The sequence below is a fragment of the Hippocampus zosterae genome, chromosome 7 (genome assembly GCF_025434085.1).
Source record: "Hippocampus zosterae strain Florida chromosome 7, ASM2543408v3, whole genome shotgun sequence".
Lineage (NCBI taxonomy): Eukaryota > Metazoa > Chordata > Actinopteri > Syngnathiformes > Syngnathidae > Hippocampus > Hippocampus zosterae.
In genome coordinates, this window is record NC_067457.1 from 2,873,651 (window position 1) to 2,894,369 (window position 20,719).

Consider the following 20,719-nt stretch of genomic DNA (forward strand, 5'->3'; position numbering starts at 1 on the left):
GTGAAAAAAACGACAGTTTGTGATTTATCCCCCCCCCCCCCCCCCCCCTATTGAGGTCAGCGGCCTCGCGTCCATTTCATGTGCCGTTGCCTCGGCTGTGGCCAGCAGGCAGGTGCCACCGCGGCCACATTTTGTTTGTGAGCTCAGCAGCCCTGAGAAGAAGTGACAGCGCGAGCATCACTAAACGCGACGAGAGAAGCGCCGACGGGGGGGGCTGCGATGACATTGATATTCAACCTCCCGCGTGTCGCCGCAAGCTTCATTAGCATCGGCTTCACATGACACGCGGTGGCGTCGTACGCTTGAAGGAAGACACCTCCTCCGTGTTAATTGGGGGAGGGGGGGGCGCGTTAATGATTCCAATGCTCCGATGAGAAGAGGATGTACATTTGAAAAGGGAGAAAAAGAAGTCACGTTGGAAGAGGGGAAAGAACGCCGTCGACGCGCTGGTGGTTCACGGCGAGTGTCGGGGGAACATTAGCGGGGGGGTCAAAATCAAAACGGGCCTTGAGCGAGCATTACAGCAACACTTCCTGTCAGCGGTGACCGCAATATCGCAAGAGATCGCGGTGACATCGCACACCGCCGTCATAATATCTGCCACTTGTGTGTCGTACAATTTTTAGGCGTAGTTTTATACTTTTTATGTATACATTTGGCGATACATTTTTTTCTAAGCACACGAGATAGTGACGATATGCGAGTGAGCCCTCCGTTGGCGGTAAAACATGGCGCTCGGGACCTAGCAAATACCGAAAAGCGCTGCTGAAGACATCATCGGCAGGGAAAATAAACCAAGGCAGCTCCCTCTTCCCACCCACCACCTAAACGGATACTCGATCCCCGGGGACCACCTTTGCAATCTGTGCCGGCTTCCTGAACACCCCCTCCACCCGCAAACGTGCACCCCCTCCCGTCTCTCCGAGAAACAAATGCTGACTTTGAAGTCTGTGAGACTGATGATAAATATGCTAATAGGTCTGGAGGAGGCGGGGGGTGGGGGTGGGGGGTGACGCCATGTAGCAAGATTGCGCTGTGAGGGGAATGCGCCACCCATGGTTAAATAATAATACACAGAGGCTCAGAGGCCATAAGCATTGATTCAAGGAATAACTGTCCATTAGTTTATGGCAAACGGGCCGCCAAAACATTTTGAAAAGATTTGCAGTAAATCATTTGACTCTGGTCAAAATGGACCACGCGTGGAAAATGAACCGTATGTCAGGATTAAATCAATATTTTTCAGCGGCAAATGAATAGATAAAAGCAAGAGTTCATTCATTCCACGCGTACAATTCAATCGCTAAGACATAATGCCTCCTTTTTCCGCAATGGGGTTTGGGGGGGGGGTGAGGTGAAGAGGGTCGAGCTACAACGATGGGATTGCCGTGTGTGTGTGTTTGCAAGAGTGGAAAAATGTGTTACCTCTCTTGCAGCCGACAAGTCGTCACTCCATCAGGCCTGCTCACTGGAGATCTAGCGCCACCTGTTGTTCATAATGACACAGTGATCAGTCCTGTAAATATTTGTTGCATTCATTTTAATGCACTCCCGCACCAAAACATTTTGTAGCAAAACGACGACGTGTGACGGGGTCACAACGATGATGGTCTCGAGCTCCACGTCGCTGCCGCCTGAAGAATACATTTTCCCTTTTTTTTTATTGCCTGCAACACAGTATGGCAAGGAGATAAATGAAGTCACGGGGCTTTTCAGTCTCAAAAATAACCTGAGAATTCCCTGGTAGCTCTCCGTGATCTAAACATCATCCATAAGAAACTAAATGCACAACAAAACAAAATATACAACATATAGGTGAACTATTTACAAAGAAAAGGCAAAAACAAAAAACACACTTTCACTGGTATCTACGTGATGCCGCTGAACGCATCACACACAGCAGAACGGCTGCACAATGCACAGTAATGGCGGCCGCGATGAACCGCGCGGGTACACGCCAGCCACACTAATAGCCGAATGAAAAACTACATACAGTACAATCAAAAGGAAAGAAGCATTACCTGCAACACAATATGGCAAGATAGGTGAAGTCACGGGGCTTTTCAGTCTAGAAAATAACTGTGTAACAAAAAAAAAAACACCTGTTAACCCAACGGGACAAAAACTTTCATTCGACAAAACCCAAATTAAATGACGACACAAAAAGCAATGTGGACTCGGAACTAATCAGGGAACTAATCAAACACACAGCGCCGCAGAAAAAGTGAAAACAAAATGAAATATTGCAATTAAACTAGAAATGAATCCGGACCGTCAATGAAACCTGACTTACCCTGTGACTTCCGGGGTAGTTCTGCCTGAACCTCGGCGGGAACCGTGCACCGTTGCGTCACCTGCGTCATAATTTAATAAACGCAATATATCACTCCGTTACAGACGGACATGGTTCATTTCTGCTACTTTTGGTAGAAATGTGACTTGTGCAAAACCTGCCAATTTCTGTTACATTTGTCATGCTAACACTTACGCTAGCTAGCGTTGTGACGTCAGGTGGGACTCCAAGAAGTGCAAAAAACGGCTTTGCTGCTGGTAGACGCACAGCACAACTTTTATGAGACCTTCTCAAAACTCACTTGTATTCTTTGGCATTCGACTCAGCATGACTTAGATTTGTTCTTGATTTTACTGTTTGGTGCTTTCTACCGCCCTTATTACCAATTTGTGTGCATGTTAATTTCCTCCATGTACATCACTTTGTATGCAGCGATGGCTGTTTGAAAGTGCTCTATAAATACTGTTGACTTGACTTGACCTAACTTCTAGTCTCTGTTGCAATTGTAACGTTAACACGTTGCCACCTCGCACGGTGAGGCGACGATTGCCGACGCATGCTGGGGTCTTAGAAGGTTGCGGTCCTCGAATGGCCGCTGCACCTTTATGTCAACTAGCTGTTCGCTACGAACTCAGAAGCACGAAACGGAAATGACGGAATGCGGCTGAGGGTTTACTTTGTCCATTGCTTACCCACCTGGCGCGAGACAACGCCTGAAGAGGAAGGCCACGCTCCTCCATATCAATCAGCTGCCCCCCCCCACCCCCCGTCTCACGTGACAGCCGAGCAGCCTCGCTCGACCCGCCGCCTCGAATCCTAATTGCTCCTTTTTCGACACCGCGTTGCAGGAGTTTTCTATGCAAATCTGCCCGTGGAGGGAGTGAGCTCATTTATGCAAGGACGAATATGCGCAGGAATCCGACAATAACAAAAAGAAAAGAAGAAGACGAAGCCTTGGTCGGCATGATAATACATTCTGGATCAATTATTCATGCGGTTCTCCGGAGTGAGGTCCAGTCCACATCCTCAGACACGTCCGCGCATCACCATTAGCGCGTTAAAATACACGGCTTTAATAAGAGTGCAAATAATGAGATATATGCCGGATGAGAACATTCTTTTTCACTATTTAAGCATAATCAGGCATGTTTTGTTTGTTTTAAGACGGCCACCATCATTCATCATATAGCGAAGCAGTCAAAGAACAAAATACTGTCGCATTGAATCGCGAACAGAACAAGAAAACCATCAGTCGTACAGTGGACCAGTGTTCACAATAAACAAATGCAATTTTTTCTGAACTAACAACCTTAACTTATCATCTCAGAACATACATGAATAATCATGCATATAGATGTGAGTTATAATAGAAGGGAACTGACATTCAATTAACGGTCGGCTGGAATACTTCTGCCGTCTAGTGGTCGGGAGTGAAATTACATATTACGAGAGCCACGTAATATATAACATATTATATGGTCCACTTCCCCTTTCCCGACCATATGAGAAATTGAAATGGATTGCATCGCTCGCGACAATCAACTTCCAACAATGTTGCCACGGTGACACCACGGTGATTATTTGCACCATTTTCACGTCGCTTCTTATTCCTGCAGCCCGCCCGCACCCGTCGCCCTCCTCCACCGCTTTCTTCTACATTTCTCGCTCGGTTCCTGCGACGAATTACTTCTGCATAAATTACCAGGCGGAATATTGAACCAGTCTGCCGACACCAAAGGCTGAATGTGTGTGTGTGTGTCACATACGTACACACAGAGAGCTCGTGTGCATGCGTGTGGCGATGTCATTAACGGGGATTCTAAAGGAGGCGACGGCTAAATCGACGGATACGCCGTCACTGCTCAATGCTGTTATGAACTTTGGCCGGACATGGAAATCAAACCCGCCGATTAGTCATGTTCATTACACCAAGTTAGCGGCTGCGTCGACGCCCACTTCTAGGATTTTGTGCATGCGGGTCATAGACACTCGAGTAACCAAAAACAGCAGCACCTTAAGTTCCACCCGGCTTCGCGTCATCGTCACCGGACAACGTCCTCGAATGTGCCATTGGCGAAAATATCCAAGAATAACAAACACAGCATTGTAGCATAGCATCATAGCAAAGCCATTTCAGGAAACAAACACGGAAGCAAAGCGAACAAACAAAACAACTTTATTCACGGAATGAATCGTGTGCATTCAACGTCTCTTTCGGGAAACAGATTACACAAAAGTCCCAAAACATATTTGGTTTTTATTGATTTGAAACATGATTACCCGTTAGACGCTACTACAAACAAGGACAAACGCATTGTACAACTTTTCACCCTGCAACAAAAGCAAGGCCGACAATCAGCAAGAAGTGAAGCCACCGGCGGCCATCTTGCAATTCCATTTCTTTACAGCAGCATTTTGTTCAAGTCACGATCGAGTCTGTGCCCTGTAAACCGATTCGAGTGGAGCATCTCAAAAAAGCCGTGCAAGTCTGCGCTTTGCTCGCCTGGTAAAACCGCAAATGGCTCGTTCAATCAGATCACTTCACCAACACTTGGATAACTGGAGCAATTTGGAAAGCTGAGATGTCGTTTACAGTAGCTTGACATCATTCAAGCGGTATATTTGGGAGAGTTTGATACGGTCATTGGGATGGCGTCAGCCGAGCAAACGAAAGGTAAGCATGCCGTCATAGCCTAAATGGCGCCTGCATAGAGTCCATTGTGAGTCAAGCCTCTCAGTGGCCAAAGTTACGATTTGATGTCAACAGCCACATTCAAATTCTTATCATTATTATTTTTATTAAGGCTAACACGTTTGAGCGCTGAAGTTGAACATGTGGTGCTTTTTTTTTTGTTTCAAAACAGAGCTGATGAGGGTCGTCATGGCAACACAGCTACGCGTCATGCTGATACAGCCGATCTGAAGTTAACCCCTGCTCAGCCGAACTTTGCAGATCGCAGCGCCTCTTGAACTCTTGACCTCTCTCGTGCAGCCACGTGTTGGCCACTGACCAAACAGACAAGGGGACCGTTTTTCAATTCCAGAGAAAGTCCAGCTTGAATTGTTCGCTTTCTAATGTCAAACCGGAAACTTATCACGTTCAACCGTGCTTGCTTAGCACAACAGAATATGAAATTCGTCATGCTCATGACATGTTACTGAACTTTTTTTTTTGTCCAGGTGTGGCAGCAATATGCTTACATAGCTGACATTACATTCCGTTGAAACTTACCCCATTTGCTCCCAACCAGGACGGGACAGGCAGCGTGTTGGGTTTGATGGTCTCCCTCTCCGTCGGGGTGAAGATTGTACCAGAAAATGGCCGAGCCCTGCAATGACGCAAAAAAAAAAAACAAAAAAAAAGTTGCATTCAAACATGCTTGACACCAGGAGCCACTTGTTTTGGCAAACCCTGAAGTGACGAACAAAAAGAGTTTGACAGTGCCAGTGGCAACGCAAGATGGCTGCCCTTAGGCTTCAGCCATGAAAGGCTAATCAATAGTCTGTGGCCACATGTTGCATCCCGTTTGGAAAAAGATGAAGAGCAAACCTTGATGGGCTCGGCGAAAGCGCCCGCTCTGGGGAAAACGGTGGCGCCCCCTGCCTCCACGTGGCTTAACTGCAAGCAGAGGGAAAGCCATTAGAAGCCGAGTGGAGCGCCTCGTCGATGAAAAGTGAAGTGTGCTTTACTGACATAAAGAAGCCAGGTGGCAATTCGGTTTCCTGTTCCCAAATATTCGTACGGGTTCTTTACCTCTTTCTGTGGAAACGCGACACGATTTTCAGACAAAAGTCTATTATGGATGATCTTCTTGAAAACGCTGCTTATATTTACCCCTTGAAAGTCGATATGCGGTTCATAAAGTCCTCCCACGCCATAGTTGGCAATCTGCGCCAACAAACATAAAAGTGAATACTCAGTTGAGTGTATTTTATTTTATCGTTTGTATTTTTTTTTTTTTTTTTTTACGTTGAAGGTGAGAAGATCTGTGTAGGAAGGAACTCGACCTGCATCCACTCTGCGGTGGACATTTCCAGACCGGTGATGGAGCCCACTCGGTTGATCAGCCTCTTCACCACCTTGTACGAGTCGTTCTCCAGCCAGCAACTGAGGAGGGAAAAGGTTACGCAACGACTCGAGTCCAGGAAACGGAAAGTAAACGTAGCATGTAGCTTCACACACTGGCGCAATCAGCGCTTGTGCCCGCTCGGTCGTCCTTACTTTTGGGAGATTCTGACTCGAGATGCGACATTTGTGTGGTCCGTGTTGTTCCTCACTTTGGAGCGGGTGAGCTAGCTCAGAAAGAGAGAACGTGAGAGAGACGGTAAAAGTTAACGCGCTCACGCGAACATGCTGCAACCGTCTTTTGGACAGAAAAGCAGCGCGGACTGACTTTGGGTTTGGCCAACTTTTTGATGACTTCCGCTTCCCTGTGGGACGCCACGTCATAATAGCGGACGACGCGGGGAACGTCGCAGAGGTCTTCCTCTTTGAAGGGAGCAATCAGGAGGTTGGGATGGCGGTGGTTGTCGTGGTAACGGCAGAAGAGGCGGCTCCGTCTCCGTGGCGTCTGTTGTCAGAAAGATGATGATGATGATGATGATGATGATGATGATGAGCCCGGAAGGGGAAACGCTGTGACATCACGGCGTCTTCCTCACCAAGGCGACGCTTTCGCCGCGACACAGCTGCTTGTACACCGTCGCGTCGTAGGTGGTTAGATACTTGCTGGGTATCGTCGGAATGATCTCGACCCTGTCCGGTTTCGCCAGTTCGTACTCAAAGTAGGCCAGATTATTTTGGGCTCGCTTGTTTTCTGGATCTGAATAAACGACCGGAAAAAACAAAGAGCGAGACTTTGACGGGAGCCTCGAGCGGACGCGGCGACGTACGCAAGGAATAGTCGGAGGTGAACCGACGGCGTTCCTTTCGTTCGACTCACCAATCGCCAGCAGCTGCTTGGTGGACACCAAGGCGGCTTCCAGATCTCCTTGCCTGTAGAGGGCGTAGCTGTGGTAGTCCAGGATGGTGACGGGGTCCACGCTTGGGAACATCTCGCCCTGCTGGATTTGCTGGAGAGCCTGAGCCATCCACATCTCCACGTAGTAAAAGTCCTCCTCCTGGTACGCCGCCATGCCCACGTCGAAGCAGTCTTCCACCGTCAGCTTGCTCAGGAGCAAAGAGGTTCCTGTTTTTTTTGGGGGGGGCGAGGATTGGACTTTGGACTTGAATTGCAATAGAAGTAGTTTGAAGTGGGTGTCGCCCGCTCACCCGGCAGCTCCCCTTTGGCCATGGTGTCGCTGTCCAGCTGATAGGTGTCCTGCAGCCTTAGGAGAGCTTCGGCCCCGCCCGTCAGGTCACCCTCGTCGGGGAGGTCCTCGTTCCTGGAGGTCAGGTTGGACACGAAGCCTGAAAACGCAAAAGCCGCAGCGTCCAAACCGACTCGTGTACTTTTTTTTGGAGCCGAGCGTTCGGGCTTCGGGACGTTTGTGCGTTTTCACCGTGGGATACGTTGCTGCGCACCAGCATCTCCAGGGCGCGCCACTCTCGGTTCATCCTCTTCAGAAGTTTAAAGGCGTTCACGGGGTGGCTCAGGAAGGTTTCGGGGTCTTGGATGGCAAACGCCGACATGTTGGCCAGCCTCTCGGACCACCTGAGCACACACACACACACACGAAATGATCAGGTGAGTGTGACCTCCACCAGATGCCAACGTTTTGACGCTATGGGTGGTTTTTTGCACCTTTTGACCGTCTCCAGTTTGCTCTGCTCCGCTCGGATGTAATCGTCCAGCGAGGCCAACAGCTCCTTCTCCGTGTACAAAAGCTGCGTCATGTGACCTGATGGCACACACACACACACGTACATCATGACATTTACCGCACTTGCGAAAAAAAAAGGTCATTTTCACCCGCTGTGAAATCGTTTTTCAGCTAACCAGCACAAAGCTCGTACGAGGCCACAAACCGTCTGCCCCACCAGCATCATCCATCAAATGAATGAAGATCATAAAGCATCAACACCCTGCATCTCTCGCGTACACAATCATGGATCCACGGTGTGAACGACTGTATTCAGTGGTACAATGAGTCAACAAACACCCACACACACAACAACAAAAAAACATCTTCACTTAAGGCCCATTGATGGTGTTAGCATACTAGCCTAAATAGCACACTCGTGCCGCTTTGAAATCGCACGTCAGGTAACAAATATGCACACTGGCATGTTACACAAAATTAAAGGGCAAACGGTAAATTCATAACAACAACAAGATGGATAATAATCGAGCAAACTCACCGATAGACGTGTAGAATTCCTCGGCGGCCGACGAGAAACTGATGAGGATCAACAACAGGTAACCGACTGCCATGTCTGAACGGACCGTCAATGAGAACCTGATCAATAATAGCTACAGTACTTGCTTTTGTTTTTGTTTTTCCTTTCGGACTGTTTGAAAGAAAAAAAAAAAGATGTCGGACTAGTGAAGGAGCCGTAGCTTTACTTGGGATTCGTTACATAAGTTTGATGGCGAAAGCTTTATATTGAATAGAAGTAGCCACATCCCCACTAATCGGAGGGTGTGACCAGTTTCTCGTTTTTTTTAATTTATTTTTAAAAATCATTACAGCTCCCCTCCCCCCTGCCTCCAACGTCGACTGTTCCCGAGCTGTTTGGAGGAAATAAACCCGCAAATGTCAAAGGGTGTGATTAAAGCCGTCTATGGCGTTTTTGTTGTTGTTGTCTTCCAAAGGAATTCCACCTGACCCGCTTTCGCCGCCATTGAAAGAATGCGGCGAGACGAGTGACATGCCACCCTCAAACCATCCAACCGTCGCTGCCAACCGGAAGATTCCAGAATAAAATTACCGCCGGTGAAAAACGAACCTGACGAGTGACAAACTGCACGTAGCTACAAATGCGATCAAAAGACATTTTTGGGGCGTAGGGGCGGGTGAGGGGGGGGGCAGAATTCAGCAGATTAGTCTCAGCTTTTCATCAGGTCACGGAATGCAAACAAACGGAAAAATTTGGTGGGCGACTTCAATGTCAATGTGGTGATAAGTTGTATTTATTTGCGATCTGCTTCCACGGTGACGTTCTGACGTTCTCAACCGTCATCGCATCAAAAGGCCGACTGGTGCGGCGCTTTTTTTGCCAAGTCAAAACATATTCCGTTGGAAATCTAACACGCAGGGCATCGCCTCATCCTTGTCATGTCTGTCCAAGCGTGCGGATGCGGTTATTCGTTGTTTACCTTTTTTTTTTTTTATTGCCGACTTCAAGTCACTTTTCCATGGGAGTTAATCGTCAAGTCTCGCTGCCTTTGTTGCACTCCTCCGGTTTACCGTTTTATGCTCGATTATCTCTTTTGTCCGCAGAAGGTTCGGGGACCGGTTCGGCTGGAGTTACCTGTTGCACATTCACATGCAGAAGTGTAGATCGTTTGGGAGCTTTTGTTCACATCGGCTCCATCAAAAAGGTTGAACTTTTGGACTCGCATCCGACGGCAACCGCACAGCACGTAGCTCAGAGGAACACACCACACCTAACACTTAAAAGTGCGGCCTGGACGCTAAAAGGGATTTAATTAGCAACATCCTGCTAATCAAAGTTCATTGAGTTCTTGCGCAGGTGCGATGCTCCGGGCCTGGAGGTCCGTCGTCATGCGGGTTTTGAGATGTTTGCCTCCTCCGGCACGCCTGCTTCAAATGATCAGATCATCAAGTTTGAGATTTGGTGTTTCATGAAAATCAAAATCCCCTTGGTGGAAATCTGATTTCTTTGAACATCACCAATTTTACCTACAACATAAACCTGGAAATTGATTATAAAACTCAGCAGGATCAATTGATCAAGATTTATTGATTTGAGTCTTTAAAAGTTTCCACTAAATGACGAGTTGGCAGTGTGGTGACTTCCAATGTCTGAAAAAAAAGTTCCTCTTCTTGGTCCAACTTTACGTCAAAAGTCTCGCCGCGAGTCCGTTTTTGCGCTCAGTTGTAGCTGTATCCCGGGAGCGGCAGATTGTGTCCCTCCTTGGCTTCAAAGAAGGTGTAGGAGAGCGTTATGGTGTCCACGCGAGCCATCCTGGGGTCGGAGTCAAACTCGGGGTCAATGTAGAAGAAGACGGGCATGTCCACCTCCTCGTGAGGGTTCAGACGCTGCTCCTCGAAGCAGAAGCACTGAACCAAACACACCGGGAGAGGAGACGGATCATTAGGCACGGGAGCTTCTTGGGACCGTTCACTCCGCGACCTCAAGCGTGGGTAAAGTATGGCACGGAAGCGGGCCACATACAAGTGCCACTCTTGCTTTTTTTTTCTAATGGGCCCAGCAAGCATCTTACCGAAGCAAGAGTCAGGAAATACGTCTTGCATTAATTTAGCCGGTCGCGCAAAGCTAAAATATTAGCAATAAACAACTGCAATATTAAGCTAACTATAGCAAATATAAAAGCAAAATGTGCATATGAAGTTCATGTAAATTATTTCATTCAATAAGTGGTAATTAAATCACCATAAATAACAGATTGAAAACATTTGAATGGGTTTACTGTTAAATTATTTTACTTATTTTTTTCTGTTTAACTTTTTCTGGAAAAGTATTTACTCCTGAATGTATGCGTGGAATATACATATGTTTCTATTCTCGTTAATAAAATAAAATCATTCTGACCATTTTAGAACTCAAACACGGCTCCTACCTGGATCTTGTTGAAGTACTGCCCCGCGTCAAAGGGCACCACATTGTACGTGGAGATGCCAATGATGGGCTTGTCTGTCGGGTTCTTTGCCCTGTAGAAGGCCAGCGCCGTCTCCCCCGGGACCACCTGCAACAAAAGCCGTCACCGTTTGGCAAAAGCGTCGAGGACCATGTCAAAACGTGCAACTTACAAAGATCTCCGTCTGCTGAGGTCTGAAGTTCCACTGCATGCTGGCGTGCGTGTCCGCATTGAAGGTGACTTTGATGACGCGCTCCTTCACGGGCTCCATGTTGGCCACCAGGTCCGAGTCATGGCCTGCCACTGCCGCGCCGCCGAGTCCCGCCGCCTGAAGCAAAGCCCACGTCACAAACACTTCCACGTCGCCGCCAAGTTTTAAGTTATTGTCTTTTTTTGGGGGGGGGGGGGGTCCAGTCCTCGAACTTCTCTGGCTCACCACATTCGGCCCTTCCTCAACCTCTCACACACGCTTACCTGGCAGTAGAGCCTGTAAAGCGGCACTGCGGCGTATGATAGGCCAACCATGGCTACGCCGGCGGCCACCACGTAGGTCAGCACCGTCTTGTTCCGAGCCTTCTGCTGCTCCTCGAAGCTTGGACGCTTTCTGATCTTGACCCCTCGGCTCTGGATGTGGGGGCACAGGGGCGTCCTCCGCCACAGGAAGTGCAGCGGCCTCCTGGCATCGCAGCGAAGAGCCCTCAAGCATATGGGAGGCAGGAGGGCCGAGGACCCGAGGCCGCGGAGTGAGTGGCGGAGGAGAGGTGACAGCAGCATGGCAGGAAGTGGATCACCTGCATGGTGGACAACAGGTCACCAGTGATCAGACCAGCTTTTGAGGAGGGCCCACTTCTCCAGAGGTGTCTTATTGCAGCGCTTCATCTCATTAAACGGAGTCTTAGTCTACGTAACATTGTACAAGCACCATATTGGGTAGCCAGCCAGTCGCAGGGCACCTTTAGCCCAACAATGGACTGGTCGCTGCTTCAAGTCAGGACACGTCTTGTAAACAAACAACCACTAGCACGCTGCGCTTGAATAAATCTGTCAATTATGATGATCAATGCAGTTTTAAGTCACTTGGGTGTCATGTTAAGATTACAATTTAATGAAAAATCTAAATCTGCATTTTAAAACAACGAATATTCCAAAGTGTGAAAATAAGGACGTCTGACCTGCAAGTGTCCACAGTCCAGCACGAACGAATGGTCGGCACGAAAAAATAAATAAATTAAATTACGGAATAAAAACGCTTAATTTTAGAAACAAAACAATCTCCTGACCATTTTTGATTACTTATAGCTGTCATTCACCGGGTGAATCGAACGAACGAGCGGACATGTTTGAGGGTGACACATTACACAAGGAACCAGAGTGCTACATTTAAAATCTTCCGTCTTCGGAAGCAAACACGAAACAAACGTTCTGCTTTGGAGAAACAAAACGAACGAGTGGCAACAAAGTTGGATTTTAGATCATTTAAACATGAAAATAAGCACCATGTTTTCTCTTTTCGGTGCGTAGATTCAGCATTTACAAATGCAACACTTTAAAAAAATTATCGTAAGCAGGCTGGTGACACCGTCGGATTCAAAATGTTTACATGTTCTATAATCTTAATACAACTGGCCATATCAATGCCTCCCTCTCAATTTGTATTCATTGTTTACATGTACATTTAATTTGCAAAATCATTGATGCATAATATACATGTGAACAGGTTTTCATACGCTATACTTAATCTATTACATACGGGGCCTATCATAATTCACAAATACGTCTTGTGAATGAATATTCACATTTTAAACTTTGTGCAAATAATTATATGAAAACGGATGGACCATTATCGAATTTATTACTAACCAGAAACCAAGAGGCAACAACTTAATCTTCTGTGTCTTTTATGTACCCCTGCTTGGATTAGCTTTCAATTTATTTAATTCCACCAAAAAATAGTTGTCTTGTAATCGTATTTCACTTTCTTGGTTGTTCATGAATTAGTGCATGTCAAAATTTCTACTGTAGCAATCTAATCCTTATGGGATGGAGAGAGAGAGAGAGAGAGAGAGAGAGAGAGAGAGAGAGAAAATCAAAATGTTTTGGTTGTGCTGGTTTGCACCGTTTTAAATTCTAATGGAAATTAGCAAGTAAAACTTCTTCCACGCATATCTACGTTATTGTTTTCCTGTGTTAGTATCTCGACGTTATTACAATTTTATTACAACGCAGTGGTAAAAAGAATTACACCGTTGACTGTGTGGGTTTTCGTAAAATAAGTTGGAAAACGCACAATTGACAATTTGGTTTTGTTTGAAGCGAATTAATTGTTTATACGAGGCAGCGTAAAGCGCCTACGGTGGCCGCGCGCGCCCAAGAAGGCGTGTGCTTCCCGGCCGTCCTGCTGGTGCGAGCAATGGAGGGGGTGACTGTGGGCCAGGTATTTGATGCCGAATGCATCCTCAGCAAGCGGCCGAGAAAGGTGAGCGAGCCTCCGGGCAGCTCGGGAGGGCGTGCAACGGCTCTTCCGGAACTCCCTTAAAACTCGCCTGTGTGCTCTTTTGCAGGGCAAGTTCGAGTATCTTGTCAAGTGGAGAGGGTGGTCGTCCAAGTAAGTCGCTAGCCAGTCTCAGCTAGCCGCAGAGGCTAATCGAGCACGCACGCACACATGCACGTGCGCACGCGCACGCACGGCGAGCTAGCAAGGCAGGATAACGGCCAGCTGACAAAATGACAAAAAGAAGCAGTGCAAAACATTGGCATTCTTGTTTCTTTTCTCGGCTCTCGCGAGAATAGCTTACCTTAAGCGAGGTGCAGCCTTCTTTTTGTCTCGGCGAGCTAAGCAGACAAAAAAAAAACTAAAACAGCGCCGTTTATGCTCGTTTGTCTTCTCTTTTATGTTTGTTTTCATACGAGCTCATTCTAATACAGAAGCTTGCAAAAAAAAAAAAGGAGCACGATATTTCTGTTTGGTTTTATTCTTCACGACATGATTGTTCATATTGTTCCTCTTCCGATGCACTCAAACGACAATAAGCAATATTGAACCAATCATAACAAACGTCAGCAATTCTGACGTTTTCATCAGTGTACTGTTTTGTTTTTCTTATTTCTACTCTTTCCTCTGCATTCTGCTGTTTTGTTGTTGTGACAGGCTAATTACGCGCCGGGAGCCTCTTTTCAACTTTATTGACAGGAGTCACAAGAACAAAGCAACAAAATGCAGATTGGATCGAACCCGCGAGCGCATGAAAAATAAAATGTGATGTTGTGCTTTTAGGCACAATAGTTGGGAGCCGGAGGAGAATATTTTGGACCCGAGGTTACTCGCGGCCTTTCACAAAAGGTTTGTGATCGCCTGTACTGGAATAATAACAAGACAGGCTACTATAGACGTTCATTTAATTCTGTCACTTTAGGGAACAAGAGCGAGAACTTTTGTACCAGACGAAAGGAAAGAGGCCGAGAGGACGACCGCGCAAGTTTCCGGTAATTTCTCTCCACTTTCAGCTCAAAACAGGGGGGGGGGTATAGATTCAAATTTGATTGATCTTTTGACAAGATGCGTGAGTGTGATTTTTGTGGCTGCCCGCCTTCAGCTTCCCGTTTCACCCGCCGCCAAAGACAGCCGTTCGTCTTCGTCGTCGTTCTCCGGCGCGTCTTCGTCAGTGGCCTCGTCGTCCGAGGAAGACGACGAGGCCGAGCGCGACCGCAAGAAGGCCAAGGCTTCGGCGGCGGGCCCTCGGCTGCACCCCGCCCCCCAGAGGAGGCCTCAGATTCTCCCCGCCAAAGCCGAAGGCCATCGCAAGAAGCGCGGCCGGAAGCCTCTTCACGCCAACGTCGGCGCTTTGAGGCCGGCCAAAAGCAGGACGCCGCCTTTGCCTTCGGCGCCGAGCCATCACCAGCTGCTGCCGGGCTTCCTACGCAAGTATGGAAAGTACGAAAGTTGCAAATTCAGCAAGTGTTGATGTAAACAAACAAGTGCATTGAAGCTTAAAAATGCAAGGCAGGTGAGTTAGCGGCTTCGCTGTAATGGCAGATGTGTTGAAAATAATGACGCCAAAAGGACAAATCGGTATCTATACAGACCTTTTAAAGTCGTCGTCGTGCCTTCCCAGGGTGGAGCCCCGGCCGGGGATCAAGAAGCCGCTGCAGCCGGCAAGCTTTACCTACACCGGACTCAGCCGGACCGCCAGAGAGCACCACGCCGACGCGCAGAGCTCCGTTTTCTCCCAGGTGTCGGCGGCGTCTAAAGGGGGCTGCGTTTGGAACCGCCCGGCGCCCGCCTCCTCGCCCTCCCTCAGCAAAGCCGGCGGCTCGCCGCAAAGGAAGGCGTCGCACGGCGAGCCGAAACGCGCCGCGTCGGGCAGCGGCGGCCGTGGCGACGCCCTCAAAGGGATGCCGCCCCCACTGAGACCCGCCTTCGGGGGCGGCCCGACGGCGGTGCAGCGCCCCGCGCCGACTCCGAGGAGGCAGGACGGCCACGGAGGTTACACGGCTTTGGTGCAACACAAGCGAGCGCTCGCCAAGACGCCTTCGTCATCCTCGCCGCGGCCGAGCAATCAGACGCTCGGCCTGCGAGCGCTCAACCAGCAGAACGTCACCAAGACGCCGCCGGCGGGCCATCAGGGCAACAGCGGCGCGGCCGTGCGCTCCAGCTCACGGAGCGGCAGCCTGGTGGTCATCAGAGACACTTGCGTCACCCCCGCCGGGCAGCGTCCGGTCCTGCCTGCAGGGGGCGGCGCGGAGAAGGCCAGGAAGGATCCGGCGGGCGGCGGGCGGCGGGACGAGCGCAAGTCCGGCCGCGGCCTCAACGATCTCAGCACCGGCGACTCGGAGGACAGCAGCGGCGGCGAATGGGAACGGGACGCCGCCTCGTATCCCGCCGACGGCCGGCCCAGCCTCGGCGACGCCGCCACCGAGTCGGACACTGAGACGGACTGGCGGCCCACGCGGAACCTTCTGGAGCAGGTGTTTGTCACCGACGTCACTGCCAACTTCATCACCGTCACCGTCAAGGAGTCGCCCACCAGCGTCGGCTTCTTCAACCCTCGCAACCACTAGCCGCTCTCGCGCTGCCCGCCACGGCCAACTCGCTAGCGATGCGAGCAAACCCCAGCTTGACTCTACCGTTCCGTTTCCGATGCGCCAAGTTGTCCGGGAGGGCAGCGTGAAACGGGCCACTGAGGGAACGGCGGCCGGGATGCCAAATCTTCCACCGTGGACATTATTTTTCTTGTTGTTGTTGTTGTTGTTGTTTTATTTCCTGTTCAAGGTGACAAAACAGGAAGTCGTCAGTGCCTCAGGTTCCGGTCCACAATGTTACAAAAACAAAACCCGTGCTCGGTAATTTGGACATTTGACTGTTTTGTGTGTTTGGACCAAAGGTGCTATGAATGTTATTTAATAATTTCCTGAACAGTATTCCACACACATGATTGATCCTTTAATTTATACTGTAAATCTCTTTCTATTCACCTCAATTGTGTGCCTCGTTTTTTTTTTTTTTACTTTTCAAAATAAAACAGTCGTTCGATCTTGGGAAGGAGACGAGTTGCCGCTGCAGCAGGTGGCGCTGTTGAGCTAGGGTTACGAACGAAGATGTGGGCACAAAAACCCCCCTGAAAAAAACGGACTCATCGGTGCCTATTCTCAATTTTGTTGAGTTATGAAATAAATTACTTAATTACATTTTTAGTGACTGTTGCCGGAAGTAAACGTTAAATAGTTTAATGAATCCAACAATACTTACCCAATTGCCGTTATTCCATTCTTAAATGATCATTTTTCATATTCAAACAATTGAAGCGTATTATAATTACATCCAAATGGAGATGGAAAGAGTTACTAACCTTTGATTCATGGTGCACAGCGTTGCGCCATTTGCTAAATGTTGACCCATGCAACATAAACTGACTGATGGGATTAAAAATCACCAAAATCTGCTCAATCGTATTTAATTACAATTGAACGAAATAAAAAGTAAACAAAATCATTTAAAACCAACTTCAATTAGCGTCGAAGGTCAAAATCAGATGATGAAAGTAACCAAGCAAATGAAGTTTTCTGCATATGAACAAACCGGGCAACGGTAAATGCATCGCCAACTGACAACAGTTTTAACAGTAATTCACGTAGTGACGTTAATTAGGGTTTCAGAACTGCTAGTACGCGTGTCATTTACGCTATATGAGCAAGTGTTGTTGCTGCTGCAGAGGTGGAATTTTCCCCAAATGAATTTGGGCAAACAGGGGCGACAAGGCGCCCTCACAGGGTGCAGCGCTGGTATGCGTAAACACACGCGCGGCACTGTGCTTCAGTGTTACCGCACGCACGTAAACACAAACACTATTTGCGAATTCTCCAATTTTCACAAGTTGGGGGACTCAAACCTCGGTTATTCGCAACAAAAAAAATCCAATATTCGCTGCTTTCGAGATGCCGGAAGATGGAGCCAAAGCCCCGTCTGATCGGAAAAGAAGACTTTGGCGCCGTCTTGTGGCACGGCGGTGCTAGGTTGCGCAATCAAGCTATTAATTCCATTTACTCCGACTGTACATCAATTCAGTTTTACCCATCGAAAGCAAATGAGATTTAATTTGACACTAAAGGGAACAACAATAAGGTTGATATCCTCTGAAGTAGGGGCAGAAAGACCAGTACACATACACACATACTGGGATAACCCAAATACAGCGTGTGTGTTTTGGCAGCAGGTTTGTTTTGACACTTAGCCGTGTTAGTTTAGCAGCAGATTGATGAGAGTCTGCTTGTCTCTGCGCCAAAAGGAGACTCCACTGCCTGCCTGCCCCCCCCCCCCCCCACACACACACAGCCCAAAACATTCACAATCAAATTATTGACAGTTTTGTCGCCATTTTGTTTTTGCTTACGATAAGAAACGCTTTGCTGATCGTGACTTACGTTGCCAGGGGTGAGATGTCAACTTCATAGTTGACATCTTTGGACGGGGGCGGGCAGCCCCAGTGGCTCCTCGCACTCGGGTGACAAACTGACAGTTTCCTAGAGAACGAGGCAGGACACCAATCTGCGTGTGTCCGTGTCGCAGATATCCAAGCGAAAGCAAAGTTGGATTTTTTTTTCCTCCCTAAAAGTATGTGTCAGTGTAGTACCGCATTATGCCGCAGCATGCCGGGCAGCACTGAGCTCTATTTGTTCTTCCAAGACAAGAGATGAAGAAGCTGTGCCCCGGTTGCCAGCCAATTACAGGGCACATGTCGAGGAAGAGCCATTCACGTTCAAGAGCACAGGAAAATTCTCACTTCAGGTTTTACTGAAATGCACGACTGACAACATAAATCCCCAATTCCAAACATTGTCGTTAAGAAAATTTAATTGCAGGAAATGATCAAAATAAGTCCATCTGGTATTTTGGGGGGCTTTTTCCCCCATACAATTACACATGTATATATAGTAATGGGTTTGTGCGATGTACAATGGTGCCTTGAGATACAAGTGACCAAAATAAAGACTTTTTTGAGATACAAACTCACTTTTGGCTTTGACTTGCAATAAAAAATTGAAGATATGTGTGCCATTTGGCAGCAGCAAAGTCATCTGAATTATGGATTCAGAACTTTGCACTTAAGTCCATTTAGCTTCATTTTAACACATAATGGGAGAACGCCATAGATGGGCTGACAAATAGCATCATAGTTATGGTGCAGCAACACAGGGAAACACACAACTACAACAATACAATACGGGCATACAGTATATTCTTTATCCTTTCCAGAACATGACGAATATTAATGTGGCTTACGGAGAAAACGTGACTTCATGTACATATAATGCCCCCTGGTGGCCGAGGTGCGCATACCGCATTGAAAATAAGTCCTTAATTTGATTATAGTGGCACATGATTACAAGGTGACAAACTAATGGAGGCATAATTAGAATAATAAACCATGTCAGGTGTTTAATTGTGTCCGTACTGGACGTTATCGTAGATACAAATCTAGTGATGTTTTCCTTCATTATTAAAAACAACTGTTGGGGAGGCTGGTCTGTATGGATGGCATTTCACAGCGGAATGTTTTGAGCGTGGTCACGGAACGACTTCAACGCGGGCGTTTGCACTTTTCTGTTGGGGAGGCGTGCAAGATTGTTCTGCTGTGCGCCAGGTCGGCAGAGCAAGTCGGTCCCTCGTCCGTCCGTCATTTGGCGCACGAGCATTTGCACTCGGACACGACGGGGTATTGGACCGGGATCCAGGCGCACTTGAGGGCTGCCTTCTTCCGCACGCAGCGCCAGCGGAGCAGCGTCAAGCGCCTGGCCTTGGCGGGCACGCAGCGCATGCCCTCGGGGACGGAGCACGAGCGCTTGCTGGAGCAGCGGCCCGACTTGACGTAGCGCGGCCAGAAGCGGACGCCCAGGTCGCTCCACGCGTGCAGCACCGGGCACGCGGCGTACGCCCACAACCACATCTGCAGCCGCCGACGGAGCTTCTTGCTCGCCTTGGGCTTCTTGCCCTGGTGCGCCTCTGAGTCCAGGAGGCGGAAGTCCTTGGACATGGGGCCGGTCGGGAGGAGGAGGCGCGCAAGGGGGTCCGAGTCCGCGTCCTCGTCGTCCTCCTCCCGGCCCCGGTGCCTGTCCGCGTCCTCGTCCCGCTCCGGCGGCGGGTGCACGGACATGAAGTGCGCGTCAAAGTGTCCGCCCAGGGCGTCTCGCAGCTCCGTCTCGTTCAGGTCATTGTCGCGGGGGTCCAGCGAAGGGTCCGGGTCCTCCTTGAGCTCCACGAGCGGAAGGTGGTCGCTGGGAACCGGCCGTAGCAGGAGGTAGTGCTGGCACGAGGCCCAAGCCAGGATGAGCGTCAAGACCAGCAGGGTGCAAAGGCGGGGATGCGCGCGGGGAGCCATCTCCCAAACCTGGACGCAAGTAGTCAACTTATTTGGGCTGCCTCGCCCCACGTCACCTCGCCTCAAGTTGCGTCGCGTCGCGTCACGTCACGGGACGCGGCCGGCGGCACACCGAGGCAGAGCCCGCCAGCCACTCGCGCCGCATGTCTCGGCGAGGTTCGGGGTTCTGAACCAGGATTCCGTTGGACTCCTCCTTCACCTTCTCCAGCTGGAATGACGGCGGCGCTGCGTGCGTGCGTCCAAATACCGTTCAGCACCACTGGACTGTGTACGCTGCAGGGGTCGTGTACGTCATCAGGATGCTGGACCAACCCAGGCGCGCGCACGTTCGTGACTATTAATACACAAAAACACGCAGTACAAGCACACACGTAAAAACACACTGAAGGTACACAGAAATATGCAAGCAATACACATGCACAGACATCCAAACACGCAACAAAAAACAAAAACACCCGTCTAAAAGCAAGAAACAATTTTGTGAGCAGAAAAGCTGTTTTTCACCATTTTTTTTAACCAAACAGCCATTTGTATGGAATTCATTAAAAAAAGGAATCACAAAAATACTCGTACTTTTTAAAATATGAGTACTTGAGCCACCTCTTTTCTGCTGTGTGGTGCCAGCGTTGTCGACTTGAGGTGTCTCAGCCTTTGCGCAAAGGCGCCCGCTCTCTCTCGTGTGGCTTCCAAGTTGCGGACCAGCAAAAAATTTCACAGGCGTACGAGGAAGACAAAGCGGCCGCGTCCAACTTTGTCGCTCTCCACCCAAATGCGATGTCTTCATGTTTCGACTCACCCAACAAAAACAAAACTTCCTTGGCGGAGGT

General features: G+C 48.8%; 4 protein-coding genes and 1 long non-coding RNA gene across 7 annotated transcripts; 2 read left to right on the forward strand and 3 right to left on the reverse strand.

Annotated features, from left to right (window-relative positions):
• Positions 1 to 4,448: 4,448 nt before the first annotated feature.
• On the reverse strand, positions 4,449 to 9,859 carry LOC127603376 (prolyl 4-hydroxylase subunit alpha-1-like). Of its 2 annotated transcripts, XM_052069568.1 has the most exons (15): positions 9,708 to 9,858; positions 8,595 to 8,669; positions 8,038 to 8,134; positions 7,796 to 7,947; positions 7,566 to 7,703; positions 7,237 to 7,482; positions 6,956 to 7,116; positions 6,688 to 6,864; positions 6,516 to 6,586; positions 6,302 to 6,401; positions 6,129 to 6,182; positions 5,988 to 6,053; positions 5,844 to 5,912; positions 5,526 to 5,622; positions 4,449 to 5,299 (listed from the first exon to the last, which is right to left on the reverse strand). In XM_052069568.1, exons 1-15 carry the CDS (start codon positions 9,796 to 9,798, stop codon positions 5,187 to 5,189), a joined length of 1,707 nt encoding a protein of 568 aa, XP_051925528.1. In that variant the 5' UTR covers positions 9,799 to 9,858; the 3' UTR covers positions 4,449 to 5,186. The 2 variants fall into 2 exon arrangements, with proteins under 2 accessions (XP_051925528.1, XP_051925527.1); XM_052069567.1 differs by having other exon boundaries at positions 5,988 to 6,182; positions 9,708 to 9,859.
• Positions 9,070 to 9,762, forward strand: LOC127603378 (uncharacterized). Its single transcript, XR_007963048.1, has 2 exons — positions 9,070 to 9,328; positions 9,677 to 9,762. It is a non-coding gene; the product is annotated as an uncharacterized LOC127603378 (long non-coding RNA).
• A 282-nt stretch (positions 9,860 to 10,141) lies between the features above and the next one.
• On the reverse strand, positions 10,142 to 12,389 carry LOC127603377 (cytochrome c oxidase assembly protein COX11, mitochondrial). The gene is given in 6 exon segments (XM_052069569.1): positions 10,142 to 10,480; positions 11,002 to 11,127; positions 11,192 to 11,347; positions 11,494 to 11,810; positions 12,192 to 12,311; positions 12,314 to 12,389. Coding segments are annotated over 6 exon segments (969 nt in total). The 5' UTR covers positions 12,375 to 12,389; the 3' UTR covers positions 10,142 to 10,291.
• Positions 12,390 to 13,385: 996 nt separating this feature from the next.
• On the forward strand, positions 13,386 to 16,496 carry LOC127604942 (chromobox protein homolog 2-like). 2 transcript variants are annotated; one of them, XM_052072369.1, is made up of 6 exons: positions 13,386 to 13,495; positions 13,581 to 13,624; positions 14,294 to 14,359; positions 14,433 to 14,502; positions 14,613 to 14,950; positions 15,132 to 16,496. In XM_052072369.1, exons 1-6 carry the CDS (start codon positions 13,430 to 13,432, stop codon positions 16,075 to 16,077), a joined length of 1,530 nt encoding a protein of 509 aa, XP_051928329.1. In that variant the 5' UTR covers positions 13,386 to 13,429; the 3' UTR covers positions 16,078 to 16,496. The 2 variants fall into 2 exon arrangements, with proteins under 2 accessions (XP_051928329.1, XP_051928331.1); XM_052072371.1 differs by having other exon boundaries at positions 14,613 to 14,941.
• Positions 16,497 to 18,349: 1,853 nt separating this feature from the next.
• Positions 18,350 to 20,437, reverse strand: nog3 (noggin 3). Its single transcript, XM_052072375.1, has one exon. The coding sequence runs from the start codon at positions 19,890 to 19,892 to the stop codon at positions 19,191 to 19,193; it is 702 nt and encodes a 233-aa protein (XP_051928335.1). The 5' UTR covers positions 19,893 to 20,437; the 3' UTR covers positions 18,350 to 19,190.
• Positions 20,438 to 20,719: the final 282 nt, after the last annotated feature.

Coding starts and splice junctions, on each gene's coding strand:
- nog3 (XM_052072375.1), bottom strand. CDS start 19,892: ATGGCTCCCCGCGCGCATCCCCGCCTTTGCACCCTGCTGGTCTTGACG.
- LOC127603376 (XM_052069567.1), bottom strand. CDS start 9,798: ATGCGAGTCCAAAAGTTCAACCTTTTTGATGGAGCCGATGTGAACAAA. Junction 8,670..9,707: donor TGCATGTGAATGTGCAACAG/GTAACTCCAGCC, acceptor CGGTCCGTTCAG/ACATGGCAGTCGGTTACCTG. Junction 8,135..8,594: donor GGAATTCTACACGTCTATCG/GTGAGTTTGCTC, acceptor GTGTGCCATCAG/GTCACATGACGCAGCTTTTG.
- LOC127604942 (XM_052072369.1), top strand. CDS start 13,430: ATGGAGGGGGTGACTGTGGGCCAGGTATTTGATGCCGAATGCATCCTC. Junction 14,503..14,612: donor GACGACCGCGCAAGTTTCCG/GTAATTTCTCTC, acceptor GCCCGCCTTCAG/CTTCCCGTTTCACCCGCCGC. Junction 14,951..15,131: donor TTCCTACGCAAGTATGGAAA/GTACGAAAGTTG, acceptor GTGCCTTCCCAG/GGTGGAGCCCCGGCCGGGGA.